Below are 27,200 nucleotides of genomic sequence, written 5' to 3'. Positions count from 1 at the left end.
GCACAACCTTTAACTATTAAAAATATAAATCAAAACATGAATAAATATAACTACCAATTTAAACAGTGTGAATTAGCCTCACTAATGACACCGCCGAACATCCGCTTACAATAGTCATTATTTTCAAGGCAGCGACACCTAAAAGTCCTGCACCTGCACATCGTCTCGACGATCCCCGTGCAGAAGCTCAATGTACACACTCAGTAGCAATGCTTTAAACCAGTGCTCTCCCTGATTAAGAGAAGCTGTAGAAGATTTCACAAAGATGAAGATCATTTGGATGTTTGATGAGTATTTCTGTGCAACTGTAGGGCAGCAAAGTCTTATTGCAGTAGGTAATGAAAATCAGCCATGAAAGTAATAAAATATATATTTAAAAAAAACGATTTACCACAAATCTTCACTTTTGGCTTGGGTAGTGTTTTGCTACATACACTGTACATGTAAGTAAGAAAAAAAAAAAAAAACACGCCAATATGACGTTGCTATGACACTGTTTCTGTTATGAAGCCAGACACTGCAACAACTAATGTTAAACTCCTCACAGGAAGAGAGTGGGTGACAAATAGCAGGTGTTGAATGTGAAACTTTACAGACAGCGATAAGAGGACTGCTAGAGTGCATAAATTTAAGATCTTAGCAGGGTGAATAAAGAGCTAAACAATTCCTGATCTGCAAGACATCTTAGTCCAACTAAAGACAAAGCTCTGAAAGCTTAGCACCATGGTTTTTTTTTTGTTATTCACAAAAAAATAAGGGGGAAGTTAACACAAATAGTACTGAATCATGCAAACAATGGTTTGGGTGATGTATGGCTTGACGTCACCACTATAGGGATGGAGCTATAATGTTCCTGTCACCAGAGGATGGAGCAATCATGATTACAAGTGTACTATAGACAGACATATTACCCCCACCTCCACCCACCCACCCCACCAAAATAAAAAGAAATCTCTCAGTTTAGCTAGTTCAGCAATGACTCACACAGATAAGGCTTGGTGTGTGGTTATTTGAAAATTTGTTGGCGTCATCCATGTAGATCCAGAAACTGCCCACATTTTAAAATATCCGGTTATCAGAAATACCCAAAACCACTTCCTCTCGTGGCAGATTTACTTCTAACTGCTCCATAAGCAGAGGTACATTTTGAATATACGAGGCAAGAAACTGCAGAATTTTTTTTTTTTTTGTGCTGGTTCTCATCCTCTTCTGCTCTATCAAAAAAAAAAAAAAAAAGTCATCACCTCTTACTAGCCATATGTTTTTGACCAGTCTCATAGTGGCTTATTCCTCTGCTCGGCAGAGTGACTGGCAGCCTCCTCAAGCCTGATCCAGTGCCACCATAATTTAAGGCTTACTAGTAAACAGGATCCTCCCCTTTTGATCCAAGAAATTTCTCAGTTGAGGAAACGACGACATCGCCGGGCCCCACAGTTACAGTTGAGTTTGTTGCTGGCATCTTCGATGGGGAACTTGTAGTCATAGGTGAGCTCCTCCCCCCTGTAGATTTTCCTAAGAGCAAAGATGACAATATGCTTCCGACCTTCCACATTGATCACCCGCGAGTAGCAGTTGGGTTCACAGGAGTGGTTGATGAACCTCGCCGCATTGCCATGCATGGTTGCGTCCACCACATCGAAGTCATCAATACGAAACATGTAACAGCCAATACCCTGTGGAGGCAGAAAGAAAACCTCTTTGTTCTTTCAAACTTCCTCAGCTTCAGCCATCAGTCACTGTGAAACAGCTGACCAAAACCAAAATGAAAACTAGAGCACTCAGCAGAGCGCATACCCCCCCCCAAATATTCTATGTGCCGATACTATGCTGCAATAGAAACTACCCAGTGTTGTCATACGCCATCATAAATTACTAGATCACAAATACTAGAATTTTTATTGGCTTTTAAAAGCTGTAAAATATGATTTTACAGTTTTATTTAATAAATGAGGTCTACATGAACAGATAATGGCATTTATACTCAGGATATATTTTATTCAGTTTATGCACCCTAATAGCATCCTCTAAAAAACTACATAAATAGTGTATGTGATTTTTGTGCAGGGTTTGTAGTTCACTTTGTATTATCGTATTTTAACTTAAAATAGAAAGACATTGAATTATCAACAACTGTGTATACCTGAGAACCAAATTTCACGAGATGAAAACACTGAGATATGAATTAAAAAAATTCATATTTCAGTGATAGGGATTTTTAATATTTTTGTTAAATTTTGAAAATTAAATCCTGTTTTGTTTTGTTTTTTGGTCCCTAAGCAATATTTCCACAAACTTCCCTCAATTTTGGTTGAAAACTTCAAAACATGAGTTATATTGCTAACATACATGACAGACAAACAACCAGAGATGAAAACATAGCCTCCCCTCCACCTCTCAGTGGGCGAGATAATAGTGAAACAAATGAAAGTCCAACAAACCTTCCCATCATAGTACTTCTCCCGTTTGTCAGTGAGCACTGAGCGAATGACAATTCCTGCATATTCAATAACCATCTCTCCTGCTTCAATGTTCCTCTTGCAGAAAAGACCACGGCCGTGGATAGCAGACCTAAAGCGTGTATCAAGGTGAGAACTGATTAGGTCACATGAAGGAGTTTGCAAGGATTCCCAAAACAAAGCCAGTGATGGAGACCGGCAGATGGCAATTTCAGATGGATTTTGCAAAAAGTCTACACAATAAAAAGATATTTAAAAACCATACAATGTTGTATTTATGTATTATATTCCTGCTACTAGACAAAAATTAATTTGTCCATTTCTTTTCTTTATAACCTATTACATTTACATGAAGCTTGGGTTTATTTCTTATGAGTAAATGATAAATGTTGGCATACAAACACAGGTACAGTATTTAAACTAGGGCTGTACCCAAAGTACCCAAATTTGACTATTTGGATCTTTGTTGGTTAAGTATTTATTTGGCTTTCAATTTTTGGATTACAATACATCTGTTTTGCAATGCAAATATATGAATCATCTTGTCTTGTTTGCCCTGCCCCTCAAAGCAGTGATCATCACGCACTTAGTCACTGGATTTCACCACTTGTCACTGCTGCCAGATTACCCACCCATCCTTTCCCATTTTCCCTGGAAATGCAGTGAGGTCACAGTATGCTTGCAGAACATCTTGCAGTAAGTAGTAATAAGATGTCATGTAAAAAAAAAAGGCTGACGTAAAGCCAGACTAGACAGTTTTTTTTGTAGTGCATTTTTTTCTTTTTGTTGTTATTATTGGAATGGCTGGCTCCAACATGTCTGGCCAAGAAAAAGTTTTTTTGTAAGCGCAGTTCTCTCTTCAGAATCACCAGCACAAATCTAAAACAGACGGTTGAACATCTGTTAGCAACAACAGACCTCACATTGTATGTTAGCTTTGCTCTGGGTAGGTCATTGTTTTGGTATGATTCTATTACTCCATTGTTTAAGACCACACTGGCTGCCCAGATGTTGCATAACTTGTTTTTTTTAGCATTAGCCTCTTGGGCAGCACGGTGGCGTAGTGGTTAGCACTGCTGCCTCACAGTTAGAATACCATCTGGAAGGCCTGGGTTCGATTCCACCTTGGCCCAGGCCTCTCCCTCTCTCTGTGTGGAGTTTGCATGTTCTCCCCGTGCTTGCGTGGGTTTCCTCCGGGTACTCCGGTTTCCTCCCACATTCCAAAGACATGCACTTACTGGGGTTAGGTTAATTGGCTAATCTAAATTGCCCATAGGTGTGAATGAGAGCATGATTGTGAGTGTGAAAGGTCGTCTGTCCCTCTGTGTTGGCCCTGCAACAGGCGACCTGTTCAGGGTGTACCCTGCCTCTCGCCCTATGACAGCTGGGATAGGCTCCAGCCCCCCCCGCGACCCTTAACAGGATGTGCGGAAGCGAATGGATGGATGGATGGATAGCCTCTTGCAGTTATTGCTATGAACTCTTTGTAAATGATTTAAAAGCATCTCAGGTATTGTAAACTGCCTGTTATAGTTTTACAAGTGATGCATAAAATTCTATAATGTAGCAATAATGAATTGCAAATGTAGCTGACCTGTATACTCCTACTGCTTCCTTGGATGTCTTTTTCAGATGTCTGAAGCGCATGGCCATGGGTAACTCCAAACTGGTAGCCCGTCTGATAAAGGGAGCAGAAATTAATGAACCCAAAACATCAACCACAGTATTTTGCCACACACTAGAACAAATAGTGTCAACAGTCAATATATTTATAAGAAAGCATATTTTGTTTTTTTATTAAAGTGCTATGTGTAGTTTAAATAAATTGCTGCAAAACACGGTTCAGAGAAAAGTGGCTTGAAAGTCCTGAGATTGCATTATAACCCGGGAAAATTTAAGTGAAGCCTGACCTTGTGGACTTCAAAAGAACCTCGTCTTCCTCATCATCATAAGGCCCAATGTCAGGGAGCTGTCTGTGCTGAGAAGCCAGGAAGTTGAACATATCAAATGTAGACTTCCTGTTAGAACAAAGAAAAACAATGTTACTTCTAGATGAGATGATCATCACCTTTCTGACTTACAGTCCCCAGTAGGAATGAAAAGGCAAACATACCTAAGATAGAGCTCAGAGCGGGCACAACCACTGGGGTTGACGGGTAGATCATCCTCCTGGCTGAACTGTTTGAAGAAACGGAAAGTATGGCGTTGGCAACGGTGAGCTCCTTGAAGCTGCTCTAGCAAGAACACCACTGTGTCGTGGACCAGACCCAGCACACGGGCACTGGTGAGCCACTGAAACGTCAGAGGCCTCAACCTTGCAATTGCTCGAGCCTCCTGCACCCCATCTGTCACTGCTTTCCAAGCCACTGAAGGGAGAGTTGACAATTAGAGGTTATTAGGTAAACACAATGAATGTAAAGAGCAAGGAAATTACCATGCCAAGTCTTTCAAATGAAACATTAGCTTTACCTTCGATGCTGTCTGCCTCTACACTAAAACCATCATCACTGGTTATCTCAAATCTTAAGTGTGGCTGGTCTCTGTTAGTCGGACATCCATCATCATTGTCAGATGGAGGTGGTTCATCGTCTGAGGTGGAAGCAGTGCCTAATAGAATAAAACCCGTACAGCTCTTAAATGTCAGAGGACTTCAACACATTTAAAGAACATAGAAGAAAAATAAGTCCAGTTTATTAATCAGCGATACATCAAATGTGGCTAATATTTTTAAACTCAGGAAATTACTCAAGAATACCAGAATATTTCTTCCAGTCGGTCAGGGTGCTGTGAACCACTGGTTCCCAGGCCTGCTGTTTGCTTTGTTCACCCAAAGACACGAAACTCCAAGGCTCTGATCTGAAAAAGAAAAGTGTACACAAAATTTTTAAACGTTTTTATAAACAATTTATGTACTTAAACATTGTTTTTTCAGGCACTCTGACATTTGATTTATATAAGCCACTATCTGAGGTGGTACAAGCTATGAAAGCACCCTTAAATGCTGAATAAAATACTGAATGGTATATAGAGCTTTTGGAGCAACATGTGCAGCAATCCACGGGATTTCTTTGAGGAGCTAAAATCTTACATCAAGCACGATTGTGAAAACATTTCACTTTCAAAACTACAGTAATGTGGTCTCAGTTTCCAAATGCTTCCAGCGTCTAGCTCAAAGAAGAGGTGATGCAGCACAGAGATGAACCTGCAGCTGTCCCAGATATTTCAAACATGCTGGTGACACTGAATTCAAAATTAGAATATCTTCAAATTACATTCAAATGTAAAACATTTCATATGTATCCCTCGTACTTTTTTCAGTTTAAACAATGGATTTTAAATGATATAAAAGCTATTGCAATGCTTTATTTACAGTGGACTGTATTTAAGAATGGAGTTGTAACAATTGGTTGAGTAATGAACACTTTAAATAAAGGTCATTTTGAATATGCAGCAGAATGCCATTGTTCTTGACATTCGTGCCGCTGCTCAACCACTGAAATTTTGATTTTGATGGGTTTTTTTTAACAGCTTAAATGATTCATTGAGACAAGACAAGCAGATAAAAATGACAAAATATAACTTTAAAAAAAATTCTGTAGAACTTCATTCCAGTTCTACTTCAGATGGGTAAAACTTACCCTGAGCTATCAGAATCACTTATATGCTCCTCTTTTAACTCGTCCAGGTTCAGTACTCCTTTCACTGTGGGGGTCTTGATACGAACTCCCGAGGCCCTGCTGGAGATGCTTGGAAAGGCTGGTTTGTGCCGCTCTTCATCCTCAATGATGGGCTCTGGTTGCAGGAAGTCAACTTTAGATTTCTTTGTGACAATGCGGTCTGAAAGTGAAGACACTCTTTTCATGCGGACGTGGGTGCGAGGGCGGGGTGGAGGAGCTGGTTTTGGTGGTGGTGATGGAGAGCAGGGTGACTCTGGAGGCTCTGGGTCAATTAACAGGCCAGGAGGCAAAACCAGTGAGGAAGGGCTCATTGTTCGAAGCCCACTCCACTTGGGGGTGTAGTTACTTGCCATTGCTTGATTAATAATTGCTTGGGCACTTTCAGCAGGACTCACGGGGGGATTCTCGGACGGCAGAGGAGGTTGCCCTGAGGCTTTGGAGGACTTTGATTTTCTTGATGTGCTGGACTCCTTCTTCTTCTTTGGTTTTCTTGAATCTGGGGCAGTTTCATCTTTTGGTGTTTTTGTGGTTTTTCTTGACTTTTTCACATTAACCGTCTGCATTGCATCATTGCTTTTATGGGTGAGCAGCTGCGTAACGGTAGATTGATTCTGAACTGTGGGTATGGCTAGTGGAGGAACTGCTGTTGTCACGTTGGCCACAGGTGTTGGAGCAGTCATATTACCAGCTGCTGCCAGTGTGGCTGACAGTGCGTTGCTCTGCAAAAGGCTGGCAATCTGAGTGACACAGTTGTAGGAGGGGGAGTTGGGAGTGGGAAGCTGGAAAGTGTTGCTTTCTGGATTTTTCACAAAGATCTGCCCAAGGCGGTTCACCAGTAGTACATGTGGTGTAGGGTCTACATTTGGACCTCCCACCTCCTTCACAGTAAGAATGGCATGACCGGGTAATGCCTGGGGTACCACTGGTTGCTGAGGTTCGACAGTTGGTCTGGATGTCGAGAAATTGATGGAGATCGTGTGCCCAGCTGTAGCTTCCTTCTGTACAGATGAAGAGCTGTAACCATTTAAGATCATTGGGGCTGAGGTGGTTTGCACAGGTGTGGGAGCAGCTGAACAGTGCGTTGACAGTCCAGGAAGAGGTGATATTGCTCCAGACGAGGAAACAATGCTGACAGCTGTAGAGCCCAGCGGCTGTGTTTGTGCGGCGTACATAGGTAGAGAAACAGTAGCTGATAAGCCTGGATCATTCTGAGGTGCAACATTTAGCAGTGTCTGTGTCACATCTGCAACAGGACTAAGAGTTGTCAGTTTAGCAGATTCCAGGGATGGAAAAGTTGTTGACTCTTGTGCAGCTGTCACTGGCTGCAGTGTAATGCTTGTTAGTGGAGGCTGACTGAAAGCAGGCAAATACATCTGGAGAGGGTCTATAAGTCCTTGAGAAGGGTTTGGTACATCTGTTGACATTAAAGGGGAGGGCTGAAGAAGACCCAACAGAGAACACTGACTATTATCAGCAGAACCTGCTAGCGGGGGATCCATTGTACTAGATGTTAAATGATTCATCAGCACGTTGGCCCCCTCAGGTGGTGATATAAAGTTGCTGCAGTCGGGTTCTGAGTTCAGGGATTTACAAGATTCGGACTGTTGCATCTCAAGTGGTGTGTCTTGTAGCACAGGAAGCATTTCAGTGAACTGTGGGCTAGTGTCACATCTCTCAAGAAGAAGAGGTGTTTCAGAAGCCAATCCTGAACTGGAACCTACCAATAAAGGCTCTGAATATGACATTTTAGGTACATTTGTAGTTAAGTTAGGCAGAATGTTATCAACTGGAGTAGAAAGCACAGTCTCCTGGTTTACTAAAGAGCTTTGACTGGTATCACAAGATTTAGGTGCATCTTGAGCTGAACTATCAGCAGGGTCTTTCTTGGTAACTAAGGAAGAATCTGTTTGCTTATCATCAGATGAAGCTTTGGGGACCTGTGTCCTGTTAGCAGTTTCAACGTCAGGAACATTTTTATTATTTTGTTTTTTGGCTTGTATTTGAGTTTGACCATCAACCTTTTGAGCATTATCACTGGTTGGTATACTTGCATCACTCTCTGTTCCATCATCCACCCCATCCAGCTGAGCCATAGGCCGGGAGGAAGGAGAGGAGGGAGACTTGGAATGATCTTTTGATCCCGGGCAGCTGACTATTGTGCGTGAGAAGTCAAAATAGTGCTCCATATCTTCATCTGAGGATGAGTTGCCCAGGTCATCCCTGGCTGAGGCTGCAGACCGTGGCAAACTGGCAACAAGGGTTTTCTTCTTGTGAACTTCTTGGGATGGTCCCCAAAATTCTTCCTGATCGTCACCTTCTACCACTATTTGCCCCCCACAGTTCATTGCCACCCCCTCATTCAGGAGTGTTTCTTCAATTTCAAGTTCTGTCCGCATCTCTTGCCCCAGACTCAAGCTGGAATCTTTGTGGAATGAACTGTAGGGAAACTCTTCTTCATCTTTCTGTTGGTCCAAGTCCTCCTGGGGTGATGTACCATTTGCTGGAGAGACATCTTCAGGCTCTGGTGAAGCTAAGAAGTTGTGTGGCACCTCAACTGAGTCCGACTGGCTTAGATCAAATGACAGTCGACTTCTGGGTAAATGTTGTACCGGTGAAGCGAAGGGTAGATTTGCAGAGGGAAAAGTCCCTGCACTGTCCTGCCAAGGAGACTGAGGAAAGAATGAGGAGTTACCATGGGCTGTACTCCCAGAGCATCGGACTGAAGAAGAACTTCTTCCTCCAACGGGGCGGGATGACGGAGAATTTATTATGCTGTCTGTAGCACCAAGTGGGAATAGTGGGGAAGTAGGAAGGGAATTTTTTCCAGTGCGGAGTGTAATTGATCCAGTTATGGGACCCAAAGGAGGGGGGGGCATGTGACTGCGCAAGCCTGTTGTCTGTGAGTGTGGACTGTGGCGACGAACTCTTCGAGTCTCTTCTAGATCACTAATGGTCAGAATGTGGTGGGGCTGGGCTACTCCTAGGGGAAAAACAAAATGAATCTGTAGCTTTATCTTTACATTCCGTTATGATTTTCTTTTATTTAAACCAGAAAATGTTCGAATTTATATCGTACCTGGGGAAGGCAGAGGTCGAGACATTCCTCCAGCTGGCCTCCTGGGTTGGGGAATCTTTGGCCTTGCACCATGATCGGACTTCAGCTGAGGACCTGGAATAAAGTTTTCCTCCACTGGGGGTTGGGACTCTGTCGTGTCAGGGTCTTGAGCTTCGGATTCTGAAGATTGACACAAATGATTGTTATATTATCTTTATCTGTCAAATTTACAGTAAATCACTTTTTGAGGCATTGTAGTCTTCAGAAGCAAAACACACACCAGGTATTGGACAGGGGCTGTGAGCAATGGTGTGATTATCTCCCTGGTTTGGCATCTCCTCAACTGGCTTCTCCGGCACAATGGGCCGGACCTCTCGAACTGTACAAGTGTATTTGCACCTGCGCAATGGATTAACCGTACTCCAGTACCAGCGGGAACACCTTATTAAGGAAAAGAAGAAAAAAAAAAAGAAAGTGTCCTTTAATTCCACATTACAAATATAATTTCTTTATATACTCAAGTTTATATAATTATAAAGTTTAAAAGGAGAAAATGCAACTTACTGAAAACCAACAGGAAACAATTTTCCTTTGTTGGCTGAAAGTTCTGTCAGAACACCTAGTTTTTCAATCTGCAAGGAACCTGTGTAGTAACAATGTGGATACCAATAATGTGTTTAACAAAAGCTGATAATAGTGAACGCCTTTAAGGAATATAACAAGATGTCAACTTAAAGAAATCTGCTTACCGATCATAACATTGATCAGTTCTGGCTCCAACCCAGTCAAGAACTTTCTGCGGAGACTGATCCCCTCAAAATCAACATACACTCTGCGGTTTACTTCGAATTCCTGACCTGTTATCATCTGTTAAAAAAAAAAAAAAAGACAGTGAATAAGGATTTAAATTCATAAAAATCTTTTTTAATAAACACTTAAAACATTTTTATTAAATCCTAAAAGAGATGCGGTGCAAGAGCATAATTTACCCTGCCACTGATGAGATGTCGGTGTTTGTAGCAGTAGACCTTTTTATCATCCTGGAAGACACACTGACGGGAGCGGGCACACATGAAGTGATAGTTGCTTTGACAAGATGTCAGGCAGCAGCCCACAGTGGCACCCGACTGGTTGCAACGTTCACATCGCTAAAGAGGATTAAGGTGAACAACACTAATATTTTAGTATCAGTTGGCTGGACTTCATTTACAGGATTGCCAGTAAGTGTGTCTAATTAACTTAGATTCCTTGTAAGATTTTAAGCAATTTTCAATTTTTCAGGTTGATTAACAACTAACCATCAAGCGCCCCCTTGTGACAGCACTGTGTACATGTAGCAGAGAGCCATTGTCCTCTTCAAAAACCTCTGCGGACCACAGACAGCAGTTGACATGTGCCCACTCATTTTGGCCCAAGTACAGTAACCTGCCTGCTTCCTACAGAATGAAACAAAAAAGTCCAATATGAAATGAATCCAAGTGGAAAGTAGAAATACTGGGTTTACAAAATTATGTGAACCAATATTCATTTTAACATTTAGTGAAATACTTACATTTGGTTTGAGGTCTCCATATTTTTGGCACAAAGAGCATTGTCTCTCATCATCTTTAGACCACCCAGTATCTAGATCAGCTTTTGAAAGCCGACCTCTTTTTCCTGTGTAAACACACAAGTAACTATTTAGACGAAGAAACACAACCCTTAAAAAAAAAAAAAAAAAAGAGTATTTTCTCCTGAACTTGGAACACTACCTTTGAATTTGAGTCTGCTGCTTTTAAAGTGGTTTAGGCTTGTTGGCTCCCTAGACATTGGAGAAAGTGCCTCTTCTTCCTTTATATCAAAGCTTTGCCCATTGTCCTCCTGCAGGAGCCCCAGTGGAGCTCTAGTTGAGAGCTCTTCCCTCTCCTGCCACTGGGCATAGACATGCTCTGTTGTGGGAGGATGAACAGCCTGGGACAACATCCCCCTGAAAAGAGAATTCAAAAGTTCAAAAGCTGATCAGTTTTTAAGCCATACGCTGTGTGCCATTTTCATATACAGTATACATCAAAAGTGAAAAAACCTGTATCCTTTAAATATCACTGCTTAATACAATATCTAATACTTGAAGTATTTCAAGTTATACTGTATCACTTATGAATACTGCATTATTTTTAAGTGCTTTTACAAACAATCGTAACCAAATTTTAGAAAGCCTAAACTTAGCAATACAGGTGTTTCACAGTGGGGAACCTACATGTAAAAGAACTGCTCACCTGACATAAATGTAATAAAACACTTTTGGATTGTTTTATAGAGAAAGACAGAACAACACAGCACCTCCAGCAAAGAGCACCTGGAAAAACTATTTCTCTCTAGAAATGTGTGCAACACTGGCATTGTTGCTGCTGACAAAGATTAACTCTGTCATCAAAGAGAAAAGGTGAACATACAAGGCATTAAAAAAAAAAAAAAAAAAAATCAATCAAAAATTGGAATCTTGGTAATGGAAGGTGTACTGTCGGGTTGCAACGTCTTCCTACCATGAAGCCTGTATTTCTAATACATTAAATCTAAACTATTTTTCATTTCATCCTACTGTAAGGAGACACAACTTTAGGTAATTTCATACTTTAGTGATGCTTAATATAGATGTGCTCACTTCTGATGCATACAAGTAGGTATGCAGCAAACTAAATACTTAACTGTGTATATCTCATAATATATTTTAAACTTCTAAAATGTTAAAAATGTAAACAGCGGATTTGGATCCATAATTTTCAAATAAACACATGCATATGAATGAGAGCATTACTCACACTGGCAAGTCTTTGGTACAAGGGTCCCACACCTTTGGGTCTTGGCTATTGAACCAATTAAATACCTCCTCAAGAAGCTAAAGAGAAAAATCACTCAGTAATTATAAATGCTAGCAACACTTTGGACCCCCCCCCCCCCCCCCCCCCTGCAAGAAAAAATAGAACAAAAAACTCAAACATGCTTAGAGACAATTCTGAGTAAATTTATCAAAGACCACTTCATGCCTTTCTGGCCATACAGCACCTTTAAGTAGTAGGAACGTGCCAAGGCAGTAGGTCTCCGCTCCTCTGGAAGATCTTCCTCTTGCTCAAGTCTCTTTCTCACCACCTGGACCACATCCTCATGGAACATTTTCTATTGAAAAAAAAATAAAGAAAATAATGTTTTGGTGGCATGCAGATGGCCAGTCGTGTGCTGATATACATGCTCCGCGGTTAAAATGCAATGCATAAGTAAATTAAGTGCTAAGTGAGCGCCTGCCCATGTGCCAATCACAGCCTTCCCCCGCAACATGCAGCTTGAAGTATCCTGGACTAGAGTGGACAAGTAACACTACGTTCAAGGACAGATATAGAACAAAAATCAAATGTCTGCCACAGCTGGGGGTGGGAATCTCCAAGCACTCTACGATTCGATTCGATTACGATTCAGAGGACTGCGATTCGATTATAAAACGATTATCGATGCATCTTGGTAGTAGCAATCCATGATGAATTAACTTCAATTTTATTTCCATTTTAAAACTCCCATTTTATTTCATATTTATATTAAATCAAATGAAAGCAATATGGCAAGTACAAGGCCACACATTCCAGAGAACTGAACAAAGAAATACAAACTGAAAAAGTGCACCTGTAGCAGCATGTTTGTAGTAAATTAACAGATTTCAGCAAATGCCAACTCTTAACCAACATTATGTGCAAACAAATATGTGGTACCAAAACCACAACTTCCACACAGAGTAGAATTATGTGCTAGCAGCTCTCACACAAAAATAATGCTTGTTGACTTCAGCTTATTTTGAATAACATGGTTCCTCATGTTTGTCGTGTTTCCAAAATATTTGAGCTTTGTTTGACACAACTTGCATATGGTGTAGCTCTTGTCAATGGATGTTCTCCCTTCGACTTCGTAGAAGCCGAAGTGCTTCCACACACTAGCTTTTAGTGCAGAAGGTGCCGGCTGGATTTGCCGCTCTTCCATCTTGCGTCTTTGTTATGTGCGCGGCACAGACTGTCCGGGTGCAACACCTCCGCTCTTCTGAGTTCCGCTCTTTATGTTCCGCTCATTACGTTCTCAGTTAGCGCTAACGTCTAGACAATCGATTGTTGTCATTTGTGAATCGATTCTGAATTGTCCACGTTGCGCATCGAGATGCATCTAAGAATCGAAAATTTCCCACACCCCTAGCCACAGCAGAAGATGAAGAGCTTATCTCTCAAAGCGGCTCATCATCCACTGTTTGGAAATACTTGGGATTTAGCACAAGTGATGTTAACCAAGAAGAAATCAGAGTGAAATACCAAAAGCTCTATCTATCAACACAACTGAAGCATAATTTAAGGTTGTGCAAATGTGTCTGTCTGCATACCCTCTTCTGTTTGGACAATGAACAGAGAGGGGTTTTCATCCACTGCAAACGTGTTCCTGTGCAGTCCTCCAAAAATCCCAAATACATGTTGCTGGACACGGATGGCATATGCATCTATTGAATGTCGACTGGTTGATAAATGGGATAGAATAAGGATGGGAGCACCAGCAAAATTCACCGAGAGAAGCAAAGTTAAACATGAAAGATAAAAACTTACAGTATTAAAAATGTAGACGGTGGCTGCAGCAGACACTTTTCATTGTTTTCAGCACTCCGCTTTAGCACTTTCTATCTTATAACTCCGTTCTCTGGCTGATGGACCAACAGTAGCTCAAGAAAGCGTAGCCCACAGATTGGTGATACCACATATTTTTTCCACTGCCTCCACTTACAAACACTCGCTGCAGGTAGATGAGCAATCCATGACTGCCCGCGGACCACCTTTTTGCTACCCTCGCTCAAGCATTAAACAAGCATAACTTATTCAATCGCTTGAAAAGACGCCACAAACTGCAGCTGCTAAAGTGACTTGTTCACTATCACCTCAAACATCCAAAAAAGTGAGGCTGTACGATGAGTCAGTCTATGAGCTCACAAAGGCACACTGAAATCATCAACCAATCATCTTAGACTGGCCAAAGATATGTGCCGACTAGACACCATAGGTAACGAAGGCTTTAGGAAAATGGTTAGCATAATGGACAACATATCTTATTCCATCAAGCTATTACTTTCCAAAGTGGCAAAGCTCGCACTGTATGCAAAATGTCACAGAAGAAATAAGAGACAACTGTGGAGTACTTTGCAACAAGGTTTCTTCTCATCCATCATCCAGGTAAAATGAATGAAGTGAACTGATGTGACATTAAATAAGAGGCTATGTACTCACCAATGTAGTATAAAGGCCTTTGTCAAACTTCTTCCCTACAGCTCGAAGGTCACAGGCTGGTTTTCCTTCTATACCACTGTCAGGGTCAACCAATCTTTCACACTGCAACACAAGTCAAAGAATATTCAATATGAAGTTTCAGTTCTTTACTGGTTCCTAATAAAAAATGAACTAATGTTACAGTGAACAGAAACACGTTTTAGTAGCAACATTTAATGATAGCTAACAGAAAACACACCAAGTGACTGTCTTTTTTTCCACACGGTACACTTGAGTCATAAAAATTAGAGATGCACCAACTTCAATGTTCTACAAAGTGTGATACAGATTTTTGCTGATTTAGTTTTTCACTAAAAACTATAATTAACAGCATATAAAAACAAAAATCAAAAATGTAATTTTTATAATAAAATAAACTGCAGTATGTTACAGAACACATTTCTCTGACTTAACTGAAAATAAAGTAGTCTGCTAATGGAAGGTCCGAATAAATGAAAATGAGTTGCTTTACACCCACCTTTACCTGACATACACTATATTGCCAAAAGTTTTCACTTGTCTGCCTTCACACGCATATAAATTTGAGTGACATCCCATTCTTAATCCATAGGGTTTAATATGATGTCAACCTACCCTTTGCAGGTCTAACAGCATTCATTATACTGGTAAGGCTTTCCAGAAGGTTTTTGAGTGTGTTCATGGGAATTTCTGACCATTCTCCCAGAAGCCCATTTGTGAGGTCAGACACTAATGTTGGCGAGAAGGCCAGGCTCACAGTCTCTGCTCTAATTCATCCCAAAGGTGTTCTATCAGGTTGATGTCAGGAATCTGTGCAGGCCAGTCAAGTTCTTAAACACCAAACTTTGCTCATCCATGTCTTTATGGTCCTTGCTTTGTGCACTGATGCGTAGTCAAGTAGGAACAGGAAGAGGCCATCCTCAAACTGTTCCCACAAAGCTGGGAGCAAATGAATTGTCCAAAATGTCTTGGTTTGCGGAAGCATTGAAGAGTTCCTTTCACTGGAACTAAGGAGCCGAACCCAACTCCTGAAAAACAACCCCACACCATACCCCCCCCCCCCCTCCCCCAACCTTTACACTTGGCACAATGAAGTCAGACAAGTACTGTTCTCCTGGCAATAACTGCCAAACCCAGACTCATCCATCCAATTGTCAGACGGAGAAGCATGATTCATCACACCAGAGAACATCTCCACTACTAAGGAGTCCAGTGGCAGTGTGCTTTACTCCACTCCGCTGCTTTGCATTGTGCTTGGCGATGTAAGGCTTGGATGCAGCAGCTCAGCCATGTAAACCCATTCCATTAAGCTTTCTATGCACCATTTTTTTAGCTAATCTATAGTATCTGGTGAGTTTGCATGCAACTATTTGGATGTGTTGTGCATGCACAAAATGGGTTACTGATCCAAATCATTGAATTCAGGTGTTCCAATCACTTCCATGGCTACAGATATATAAAACCGAGTACCTAGGCATGCAGACTGCTTCTACCACTGTTATAAAAAGTGGAAGCAATTGGGAACGACAGAAACTCCACCAAAAAGTGGTAGGCCACGTAAAATCAGAGCTGATTAGAAGACGTGCATAGTGCACAGAGGTCGTCAACGTTCTGCAGAGTCAAACGCTACAGACCTACAAACTTCTTATGGCTTTCAGATTAGCTCAAGAACAATGTGCAGAGAGCTTCATGGAATGGGTTTTCATGGCTGAGCAGCTGCATCCAAGCCTTCCATCACCAGTGCAATGCAAAGCCTCAGATGCAGTGGTGTACCGCACGCTGCCACTGGTCTCCAGAGCAGACTCTAGTCCCTGGCCACTCAATCGGTGCATCTCTAATATAAAAATAGAAGCAGTCTCCTACCTGTGAGCAGGTAACAAGGTGCTGGGTGAGGGTGGATGAAAGCAAGCAAGCTAGCACCTTCTCCACCCCAGCCCTGAGCTCAATGTAAAGAAGCTCTCTCCAGGCACTGGGTTGGGTCACACTACAGGGTCGACACGAATACACTACACTCTCTGGTAGGCTGGACAGGATTTCATACAGCTCATCTGAAATTATTTTACAGGAGAGATTTTCAATGGAGATCTAGGAAAATGCAACACCAACCACAATTCACACACCAACAGGATTTTAATGCATTCTAAAAATAAAAAATGCATCCGCAGCCAAAAGTAATAGTTTACATTTAAGTTTGATAAAGCTCAAGAATAAAAATCACCTGTTAGATCCTCACACTTGGCATGTACCCAGTGGTTGCAGGTGCCACACTGCATCATCTGACTGTCATAGTCATTGTCCTCATAACACTTGAAACAGATTGGGCAATAGTTACCTAGGAGAAAGAGGTATTAACATATGTTTAGTTTAAAGGCAATGCTGGTACAGGGAAAAAGGAGCTTACAAATCACCAAATAATATATTTATTGTCAAGGTTAAATGATTTCCTCACCCTGCTCAAAGAGTTTTGAACAGTCTGGACAGAGTCCTTTGTCATGGTTCCACTCAGTCTCCCAACTCTTTCCTGGTGTAACGCCACAACTTTTGCACCTGATGCATGTCATACACACCTGCACAAAATTTTAATATTAGAAATGGGCATGATCATAATAAATATCCCTGACATTGTGTTTTCTAAGAAATATACCCAGGCTTTCCTCTTCTTGTTCTGTTTTGGAAAGTTAGGTCCCAAACAGGAAGCGTGATAGCAGTTCTGGCATCGTTCACACTCCAATAAAGGCTGAGGAAGACACAGACACAGAAAAGTGTGAAGCAAACAGACTAAAGTACATATTAATATAGAAGCTAAACAAGACAAATAAAATGCTTTTACCTTTGAGAGCCTGTTTTTCCTTCCGCACACATGGCAAAACTTGCAGCGCCTGCAGCACCAGTTTTCCTTGTTCTCCTCAGAGGGGCGCTCTGCTGGCTCAAGGCAAAACTTGTGGAAAGGTTCACAGCACACTTGGCAATACAGCATCTGTAAAATGAGAGGCAAAAAAATGTAAGTGGCAAATAAAGGACACCTATCGTGTGGTGTTAAATTTTTATCTAAGACAACTGTAAAAAACTGTTTAAAAATAAAAGGTGGTAAGTAGTAGATTGAATGTTTCAATTAAAACAGAGCAGAAATCATCAGTTACCTCATGTTGTCCTTTACTGGCACAAAGGAAGCAGACATAGGGTGGCATTGGTGGCGCAGAGGTCAGTATACTTAATCCACCCATATTCCAGACATTCTCCAAAGCACAGTCCTCCTGAAAATGAGAAAAACTGATGAGAAAAGCATTTTCACAGTAGTCACCATTATCCTCCAGCATGTACTAACCAATGCCCATGAAAAAAATAATAAATAAAGATGATTGTGGATATTTTTTACAAGATTCTGTTGTTGGAACTGTGGATTAATTTTGTAGGTGGCAGGTTTGTGTATTCAATTTAATGTTACTTGTAAATGACATTTTTACTGAAATGTGAACTCATGAAATCCATTTCAAATTATTATAGACCTGACTTGTGTGTGTCTTCTGTGGAGTGAATAAAATTTGAGGAAGAGAAATAATAAACTAAGTATGTTTGCAAATACAAAACTCCAGTTATTACTTTACTACAATTATTTTTTTAAAAAGGAGAGCACAACTCTGGAATATAGAAATACACTAAACATATTTATACATAGCAAAGCATATAAGATGCTGTTTAAAATACAGCCTACCTTGAAGTCAACCCTGATTTTGTGAGTAGGTTTAGAAGACTCAACAGTTCGCTGCTCAAACCCATGGGCCAATGCAGCCAGGACACTGGGAGGAGTCTGCTCCAAAGGACCCTGAGATGGGAGACCCTGAGAGACAACTGCAACCTACACATAAGCACCAATGGACAATTAAATTGCTGATGTGCTTGTACACAGGGTATCCATAATGATATGACACATTTAAAATACACAGAATTGACTGACTTCTATCGAGATCAGTCTTTTGCACAAGTTTCTGGTTGGTTTGCTACAATCTCACTGACAATAACCAGCGTGCAATTAAGTGCAGTGTGCCAGAGCTGGACATTTTTTGGCCTTGTTGGCTTCTGTGTGAATGCCACAAACTTACTTTATGCAGCCCAACCACAGTCTGAGCACTGATCAAATTCAGAATTACCAACCTTCTCAGGTTTACGTCGAGCTGACGGCACACGGTGTGAACTGGATTTTCGATGCCGAACCTCATCATCTGATATGTCTCCCAAAAATCCTTCCAGTGACACAAAGTCTTCAGAGGATATCATGGAAAAAATGAAAAATTATTTTATTAATAGGCTCATCACAGTGCTTGGTAATCTTGCTAGAAGAGCAATACCCAAAGTTAAAGAAACATGATTATACACTGCTACTATTTATTTTTGCTATTATTTAAAAAAAAAAAAAAACATACAGTTGAAGACAATTTACCTTGACTGAAACGGGGTCCGACACCTCTTCTCCTTGCTGGTGAGGCAGAGTTTGAGAGAGCTTTATCATCTAGATCTGAGTCATAGTCCACCAGGTCAAAATAGACACGAGGTTTAACAACACGCTTCGGCTGCTTTCTCACTGATGGACTGTGTCCATTACTCTGGAGACCAGATGGTGAGTCGTTCCCTTCGTCATTACTTGAATGACCCCCACTGAGAGAGGATCGCCTTCTCTTAGAGGACCCTTAAAGAAAACAGTGGTGACACCACAGCTGACACACTGATATGTAAAAATTACAGCAACATGAAGTGTGCAGAGAAGGGAAAAATTACCTTTGGGTGCTGTTCTCCCACTTAATCTGCGTGCTTTCCTCTCCTCAATTTGGTCACATCTCTTATATCTTGTGATTAAAATAAAATAAATCAGAATTCTTATTTCACCAAATTGTGCTAAGCTCCACAAAAACTAATAAACGTAACTTACACACAACACTGCCGCTTGGTATTGGGACCACCAAACTTGGGTTTGTCCAGGCAGTTAATGCACTTGCCACAATCTTCTTCGTGATTGCAGCCTTTACATACTCCACACCTCCTAGACCGGTACCCAAATGGTCCAAGTCCTTTCCGCTTCACAAAATTCGATGGCTTTTTGACCTTGGTGACCTTTGGATCCGACAGTCCAGGACTGTCTGATTCAGATGGAGAGCCAACATCTACAAGAACAAAAATACAGTAAGAATGGGAAACCAATACCTTTCACATCTTGTACAATTTGAGTTTATCTCAACACAAACACATCAAATCCAGTATAGTAGTATAGATAAAAATAGGAAAGATGCAGTGATGAGCCACTGGATATAAATGAATCCATTTCAACCAAACAAGTCTTTTTTTTTTTTTTTTTTAATAAATACAGGAACTGCTTAGACAAGCAGGATACTGTTATCAGACATGTCATATCTACCTTTAGGGACAGATGATGGGGAAATGCCAGATCTTTCATGCAGTGGCAAGGCACTAAGTCTGGGAATATCATCTGGTACCATGGCACGCGGCTGCCCGAGGACCACAGATGCAGCACGACACACATGCTTTATACGTGGACCTCCTGCTCTACGGAACTCCTGGCACAATGGGGAGATAAGCTGTGGCTAAGGAAAGAAAAAAAAAAAAAAAGCATTTAAGCGGCCGGAGTTTGAAGGGGGCCATTTTCCCAATTTACATTACTGTTCAGCAATTTCAGTCCACTCAACACAACAGGTTTTCTTCTACTTGGTTTAAACAGAAACGGAAACAAGATTTTTAGTGAGATCAATGCTCGCTCCCCTCAGGCCTATTGATTTCCACACTTACTTGTACTTGAGGCGGTTCTGTCTTGACTGGAACATCAGAATGAAGCTGCACCCTCTGCTTCCTCCTTTGTCTTTTAGAGGTCACATCTTGAGACCTGGCTCCAGCCGAGCCAGATAACAGCTGCAAGGTTAATGGGCAAAAACAAGACACATACATAATGTGTCATTCAAAACCAATGTTTATAAGATGTCTCCTTCCTCTATAACAGAGTTTATTGAACCAGCTTTATTTACCAACAATCAATGTATATGTCGATGGAAAACATGATTGTGGTGATCGTGACCTTACCCCAGAGGACTTAAGCTGTTTCTGCTGGTCAATTTTAATAAGCTGGACCTTGGCTTTCCTGAGGAGATTGAACATTCTTTTATTTGCACCAGTGAGCCGTGCTCTTTGTGGTACTCCCTTCTCCACAGACCCAAGAGAACTGCCTTCACGTGTGCCTGAGTTCTGTACTGACTGCGACTCTCCTGTGGACGCAATACAAGCCATTTTCAGGTCTGTTGTATAGTTTTGTGTTCAAAATTGTGTAAGCCGCGAATCAAATGCTGTTTAACATTAGCACGGTGTTACCTGAGTGAGGCTGGGCAGTGTCTTTTGCAGCTACATCTTCCTCTTCACCATGGTGCAATGCAATTGACTTGGAGTTCATAGTCCTAACACACACAGAAACTTTTCTCACCACTCCAGGTGTATCGAGGTCTTCGATTTTAAGCTTGGACTTGTCTTTCTCTATGCTGGTATCCCGTTGCCTAAGACTAATGCTCATGGCTTCATCATCGAGTCCTTCTGCTAAATCAACAGGAGGCTGAAGAGGTTTGCTCGCACCATCAGGCTCTGTTGTGTTTTTGCTTTTAGGAAGTCCCAGGTGTGGTTTCTTCAGCCTCTGATATATCTTGAGGTGAGACATTTGCTTGGTGAACTTAGGACAGCTTTTCTTTTTTTGAACATCCAGGAGGTCAGTAGATAGTTCTGTAGGCTTATCAACTGGTGTCAGTGAAAACAGATCCTCACATTTGTTTTCTGGAGTTTTGTCCAGTGTATTTACTTCCTTGCTAGATTCTTCTGGGAGATGCCACTTGAAACTAGAGTTCTTTAGAAGGGCCCTGTTCTTATCATTTTTGACACTTTTTCTTTCGGAAAACAGGCTATCGGCGAGATCAATGCTTTCATCGAGGTCCTGAGCAGAAAACAGATCAACATCCAGTTGAGCTTCACTCAGTATGTCCTCCTCATCAATTGGCAGGATTGGCGATATTGCTCTGTCTGTCCCGTCATCTCGCCTCTTTCCTGGCCGTATTTGCAAGCCCAATTGTAAACCCTTCTTTGGGGAGTTTCTTCGAGGCAATACAGACATTCCTGCATCATCCATAAACCTCTGTGGGGTTTTGATCACCCGTGAGGATCTGGCACTTACAACAGGCATTATGAAGTGCTTGATGTTTTTTATGAACTTTGACTTACTGCGCTGAGCCTCTGCAACATCTGCCTGTCCCCCGTCAACTAATGTATCTGTTTCTTCTTGCTTTAAACTTTGTTTTTCAAGTCCAATATCTATCAATTTGGAAACTACTTTAGGTTTTGGTCTCTTGGATCCAATAAACTGAAGACCTGACTGCCTCTTTTTGTACTTTTTATGTACCCCAATAAGTTTGGAGCTTGGGGATGGTGCATTAGCTGCCAGTGGGGTAGAAATGTCATCATCTCCCTCATTACTTTGTTGACTTTCAGATAGTCTGAGTGGGGCAAATTTTCCATCTTTGCTCCTGTGTCTGTGCTTCTGGCGCTGCCCAATTAAGTTTTTACGCCTCTTTTTTACTTTTTTGTGAGATGCTGATGCATTTAGATCACTAGCTTGGCATTCCAGTGCTAAAGATTGCTCACTTTCAATCAACTGGATGTCCATTTCCTCCTTTACTGGTGGCTGCATCTGCTCTTCCTCCACTGACACAGGGTCCTGTTTGGTCTCTGGCTGAGTGCAATCTTTTGTTTCTGGCTGGCTTACCTCTGTTACTAAAGGCTGAGTGTCTTCCTTTTGAACAAGCTCTGTGTTAGTAGCGTCAGCTGTAACAGGCTCTGTGTTGACAGCAGTTTCAGTGGAAATACCAGCCTTCTTCCTCTGAACAGACTTCTTTTTCCCTAGTTTGTTATTTCTACATCTTTTAGGCTTAAAAGGCACAGGCAATGGTTTGGCCTCATTAATATGTGGTTCTACGTCACTCTCCACCTTCGGTGGGGAAACTTCACCTGGCACCTGTGAGGGATCTTCTGCAATATTTGAGGTATCCTTGTCAGGAATTTCAGAGGAGCTTATACAGGTGGTTGGTGCTAGTGCCTCAGCCAAAATGTGACAAGAGTTTTCAGGAAGAACGTGTGAGCTGGAATCTTCTGTTGAAACCTGAGAAGAATCTTCAACTTGAACCTGTGGAGTATCTCCATCCTGTGGAGTGGTTCTAAGTCTTCGTTTCGGCGTAGTCACTGGCTTGTGACTGACAGACTTTGTTGGTGGTGAATCAAGGCTTGATGTCCTCCTCCTTAGCCGCCTTGTTGGTGTGACATCAGGATCCAGACATGGTGATTTATCTTCATTAATTTCATTTTGATCATTCCCAACATCCTCTTTCTCCTCTTTCTCCAACCTCTTTTCAGCCACAGGGCTGACCTGCTGAATTAAAAAGGAAGGCTTTGAACTTTTATGTTTGCCAGGAGATGAGACCTTTTTAATCTGAAGAGGGGGGACAACTTTCCCACAGTCCATTTTAGTGATTTCTTGTGGCGATGTTTCAGCTGTGTGTTCCACTGCAACTTCAACCTGTAAAGTGGTCTTTTCCCCCAACAACTCCTCAGGCTTGTTTTGGGGATCCTTTTCATTAATCTCATTACTCTCTGTGCTTTCACTCTCTTGTGGAGCTGTGTCATCCAGTTTAGATTTATCATCAATTCCCTTTGAATTTTCATTGACACTGATATCACAAAGAGCAGGCTGATCAACTTCATCTACAGTCTTAGGTGTTACTGTGAATGTGTTTTCAGCGCATGAGGTCTGACTTCCTCGCTTTACTAACGTTAAAGTCCAGATAAATTTTCTTCGTTTTTTCTTTCGAGATGAATTCTTCCCAGCCACCTGTGCATCATATTTGGGGTTTCTGATCCTTTTTAACTTTAAGCTCGGGACCCTGCTGTCCTCATTTTTCAAAGGCAAACTGTCACCAGGTTGTACAGCTGAGTTATCAGTCTCTGACGATGACAGACCTTGGTTTTCTGGCACTGTAACACTTTTATTGAGCCTTCTGCTTTGCCTTCGTCTGTTACTTTCCACCAATGGTTTAACCTCCACTGTCCGTGAAACTTCTGACTTGGACTCTGCCACAACGGTATCACTTATCCTCAAACTTTCTGGTTCAACTGTGCTCTCCGAGGCTTTTTTAGAGAGTGGATTTGTGACTCTACTGCTCCTACGAGTCACTAGTTGATTAACATCAGAACCCTCCCCTGCAGCAGTTTCCTTATGCTTTAATTTCTTTGCATGTGATTTTGGCTCTACAGTCCCGCTCTCTTTTACAGGATCAAGTTGATCAACTGATTCTCCCTCTTTTGATTTTTGGTCAATAACCGCAACTTTGGCGCTAGTCTGGCATACAGGCGCTGTTGTTTTTAAAGCAGATCTCCCACGCCTTCTTGCAGGTACCGCCCCCCTTCCTTTATCTTCTGTGCCATGTTGATCCTCCTGTGGTTCAGTTTTTAATTTGACGCGAGCACTTAAAACCTGGTCACCCTGAATGTCCTTGGCTTTAGGCTGATCCTGATCTCCTTTCATCTTCAATTTCTTTGCCGATTTTTTCTGAGGCTCCTTTACAGTTTTGATTTTCTTTTTGGCCACCAACTTTATAGTAATCCTCGGTGCTGCTGATGAAGCTCTGCTCTTGGTGGGCTGTCGATCCATAGTGCTTTTTCCTTTCAAACCTTTCTTGCAATCTTTTACTGGTTTTGCTTGAGGGGATATGCCGTGCATTTCCTCTGAAGATTTTACATCTTTTGCCGGGTCAGGCGGTGTAGCTGCCTTCACTGCTGGCGTTTTAGGCGGTAGCTTCTCACTTTGTCGTTTCGATTTTGTGTTGACAGCATCACCTGCAAAATAAAAATATTAAATAAACACAAAATCACCTGAGTACAAAATTATATAGAAAACAGTCCTCTGTTATATTGCATTTCATGCTTAATTTATTTCTTAATCTGTGTGATGTTTACAAATAACAACAAATAAAATTTAATATGGGATTAAATAATAGCTTGCTCTTTACCTTTGGAAGAATTTTGTTGAGACAATGCAGGTCCTTTGGAACCTTTTGTCTCAGCTTCAAATCCTCTGAAGTCATCCCCCTTGAAAAATAAAACCAGGTAATTAGCACCTGAAGCCACTTTACACTGCTAGAAACTGTTATAGCATCAGCATAAACAATAACTAAAATGTTAAGTTCTTCACATTAATCATACTCACTGCAAAGAGATTCCCACTGCATGCTCATGCTTTTAACAGATAACAAAACAATGCATGTGCATCATAGCATGTTTGAACAAAGGCTTTTCTTACAATAATGCAAACAAATCTGAATTTTTATGAAACTCAATAGTGCATGGATGTTTTGCTTTTTTCCCCACATCCAAACCAACTACTTTCATTCATCTCCTATTGGCTGTTATACACATGGCATAGATAGGTTGTGCATTAGTAACATCAACAAAACGCAGTTGGCTGAGTAGGAAAACTTCATAAACTATCTACAATGCATTTACATATAATATAGATTATTTACCACCTAATGCAACACTATGTCAACAGTTTTAATATGAATGTCAAATGAGCAGCTACGTAAAAAACCTGCAAGCAAATCTGTCTGTAATTACAACGCTCTTCGAGTGCTGTACATCCCCGTACCTACAAACAGCACCATTCTTATGAACCATGATTAGAGTTAAACCTTATCAAGTTCATTTGAACGCTTTCGATTCTAACAAGGCTGCATTTGACTCTCGCACACTTCTGCACCACCATTTAAACCTGACGTGTTTGGTGACATTAGCTAGCGGTTAGCAAACCCAGTCTCCATAAAGCATTCAAAGTAATTTGCGAAAGTTATATATGTGTTATAAATAAGCTCTGCCACATGCGCTGTCTTGTCTAAAGTGGTTAACTAAGCAGACTACAGTGCCCGCGTCTGTGCAGCGTATGAAAACAGAAGTGTTAGCAGTTAGCCACTGTGCGGGGTACGGAGGCGCTATCCTTCCCCTTCTTTGTGTTCGCTATTAGCTAGCTAGCGGCTACTCTGGCCCTATAACGAGCGGGCCATACGTGAAATAATTGAGACTCCTGATTACAAACTGGCCTTCACGCATAATATATATTTTTTAAGTATGTCTTAAGGTTATGCATGTTTTAACCCTTTAAATTTTAAACCTTCCTGGGAGCAAGTGAAGAGACAGTGCTAACGTGACTTGAAGAGCTTCGCTGCTTTGGTTGAAGTGCTTATTTTGCGTTACGACTGTTCATTAAATGTAATGGAGAGCTCCACTGTGCTAACAGTTAGCATACAGTGTTAGCTTAGCAAGCTCGAAGCTAAAGTTAACGTTAGCCTAAAGGATGTTGACATTTCTCCATGGCACTAAGCAGTCACACTGCTGTGCTCTGCTCTCTTTCTTGTGCATTAACGATCACACAAAATGTGAGAAGATGAAATAAAGATACTAACTCCAGGGTGGGTTTGGGACCTCACCTCTTCACTCCCACTAGAGCTGTATCCAGCCTGGCCAAGGATCTTGTGGCTTTCCTGTATTCCAAGCAAGCGCAAGTGAGACTGGTCTTCGTTTAACGATAGAACCAGGTTTGTGGGCCTTGGCCCTCCGTTAGTCACCTCGTCGGCTTCTAAGCCCGATCGTCCGAGTTGCCAACGCTTCTCAGAGCGCAAACGACTGCGTGATGACCAAGGCCGACCGGGGAAACGACCTCTGGCCGTAGCGGTTCCACCTTGGCCTCCTACGGCAGCCGCGGTTGCTGATCCGCATCCCGCTGCCGCCATCATTGCTTCAACAACAACACACACCGACGGCTAGCAGCTCGAGGAGAGACAAGAGGGAAGGCGCGAGATGGGAGGGGGGAGCCGCAGTGGTGCACGGGAAAGTGAGTTTATTTTTCGACTGAGGTGGGAAAATGACGTGTAAATATTGCCGCGTTTCAGCTAGTACCAAACCATGCCGTATGTCAAATCGTTATATAACAACGCTGGCATGTGCCAGCATGTGAGACTCCATTAAACTTACTAATGAGACAAAAATGGATTCACTCGATTTATTTATTTTTATTATGTTCACATCAGTCTATACTGTTATCCTAAAGTTTAAAATTCAAAGGCTGCTATTAAAGCGTTTTTTTAAAAAAAAAAAGACAATAAAAAAACTCAAATTTGAGTTTGTATCATGTTTCAAGACAACTAGCATGAATAAATAAATAAATCAACTGACTAAACAAAAGCAGAGGTGGCAACTTTATACATGTATGTGGCCTTAGTGTTTAGTAATTAGAGCAGTGACACTTTGTAAATGGAGAGTTTTGGTTGTTTGATGGCAACAGTTGGCATCCAACTCTTCAGAAAAATGGAAAAAGCTCTGCGAATTTCCCTGTCATTTAGGAAATTATATTATATATTAAAATAAAATTCTGAATTTACTGATTAATATAAACTTGAATTTATGGAATGAAAGTCTGAATGTATGGAATGAAAATCTGTATATGGAATGAAACTTGAATATATTGAATGAAAGTTTAAATAATTTAATTTATGGAATGAAACTTGAATATACTGAATGAAATTTGAATATATAGAATGAAAGTCTGAATATATAGAATGAAACTTAAATATGTTGA

At 41.3% G+C, this 27,200-nt stretch overlaps 1 protein-coding gene across 2 annotated transcripts; it reads right to left on the bottom strand.

Annotated features, from left to right (window-relative positions):
* Positions 1 to 1,055: 1,055 nt before the first annotated feature.
* kmt2bb (lysine (K)-specific methyltransferase 2Bb) lies at positions 1,056 to 26,361 on the bottom strand. Of its 2 annotated transcripts, none has more exons than XM_030749028.1 (36): positions 26,029 to 26,361; positions 24,583 to 24,661; positions 20,855 to 24,409; positions 20,570 to 20,751; positions 20,282 to 20,401; positions 19,893 to 20,079; positions 19,410 to 19,641; positions 19,259 to 19,326; positions 18,924 to 19,169; positions 18,638 to 18,744; positions 18,198 to 18,341; positions 17,626 to 17,739; positions 17,316 to 17,462; positions 17,130 to 17,222; positions 16,935 to 17,052; positions 16,704 to 16,817; positions 16,349 to 16,533; positions 14,468 to 14,569; positions 12,231 to 12,341; positions 11,987 to 12,063; positions 10,940 to 11,154; positions 10,741 to 10,844; positions 10,487 to 10,624; positions 10,178 to 10,336; positions 9,938 to 10,055; positions 9,753 to 9,831; positions 9,469 to 9,629; positions 9,210 to 9,368; positions 6,095 to 9,113; positions 5,212 to 5,312; positions 4,926 to 5,063; positions 4,570 to 4,822; positions 4,367 to 4,474; positions 4,051 to 4,134; positions 2,439 to 2,568; positions 1,056 to 1,673 (listed from the first exon to the last, which is right to left on the bottom strand). In XM_030749028.1, the coding sequence occupies exons 1-36, from the start codon at positions 26,356 to 26,358 to the stop codon at positions 1,398 to 1,400; spliced, it is 11,553 nt and encodes a 3,850-aa protein (XP_030604888.1). In that variant the 5' UTR covers positions 26,359 to 26,361; the 3' UTR covers positions 1,056 to 1,397. The 2 variants fall into 2 exon arrangements, with proteins under 2 accessions (XP_030604888.1, XP_030604889.1); XM_030749029.1 differs by having other exon boundaries at positions 26,053 to 26,361.
* Positions 26,362 to 27,200: the final 839 nt, after the last annotated feature.

The sequence above is a fragment of the Archocentrus centrarchus genome, chromosome 16 (assembly GCF_007364275.1).
Source record: "Archocentrus centrarchus isolate MPI-CPG fArcCen1 chromosome 16, fArcCen1, whole genome shotgun sequence".
In the NCBI taxonomy this organism is placed as follows: domain Eukaryota; kingdom Metazoa; phylum Chordata; class Actinopteri; order Cichliformes; family Cichlidae; genus Archocentrus; species Archocentrus centrarchus.
This window is presented reverse-complemented; position numbering and strand designations above follow the sequence as displayed.

Excerpts from the sequence above, each read along its gene's own strand:
- kmt2bb (XM_030749028.1), bottom strand. The coding sequence starts at position 26,358 with ATGATGGCGGCAGCGGGATGCGGATCAGCAACCGCGGCTGCCGTAGGA. Across the intron at positions 20,080-20,281 it reads CAGAACCGCCTCAAGTACAA|CCACAGCTTATCTCCCCATT; the intron begins GTAAGTGTGGAA and ends TTCTTTCCTTAG. Across the intron at positions 10,625-10,740 it reads ATGGAGACCTCAAACCAAAT|GAAGCAGGCAGGTTACTGTA; the intron begins GTAAGTATTTCA and ends TTCATTCTGTAG.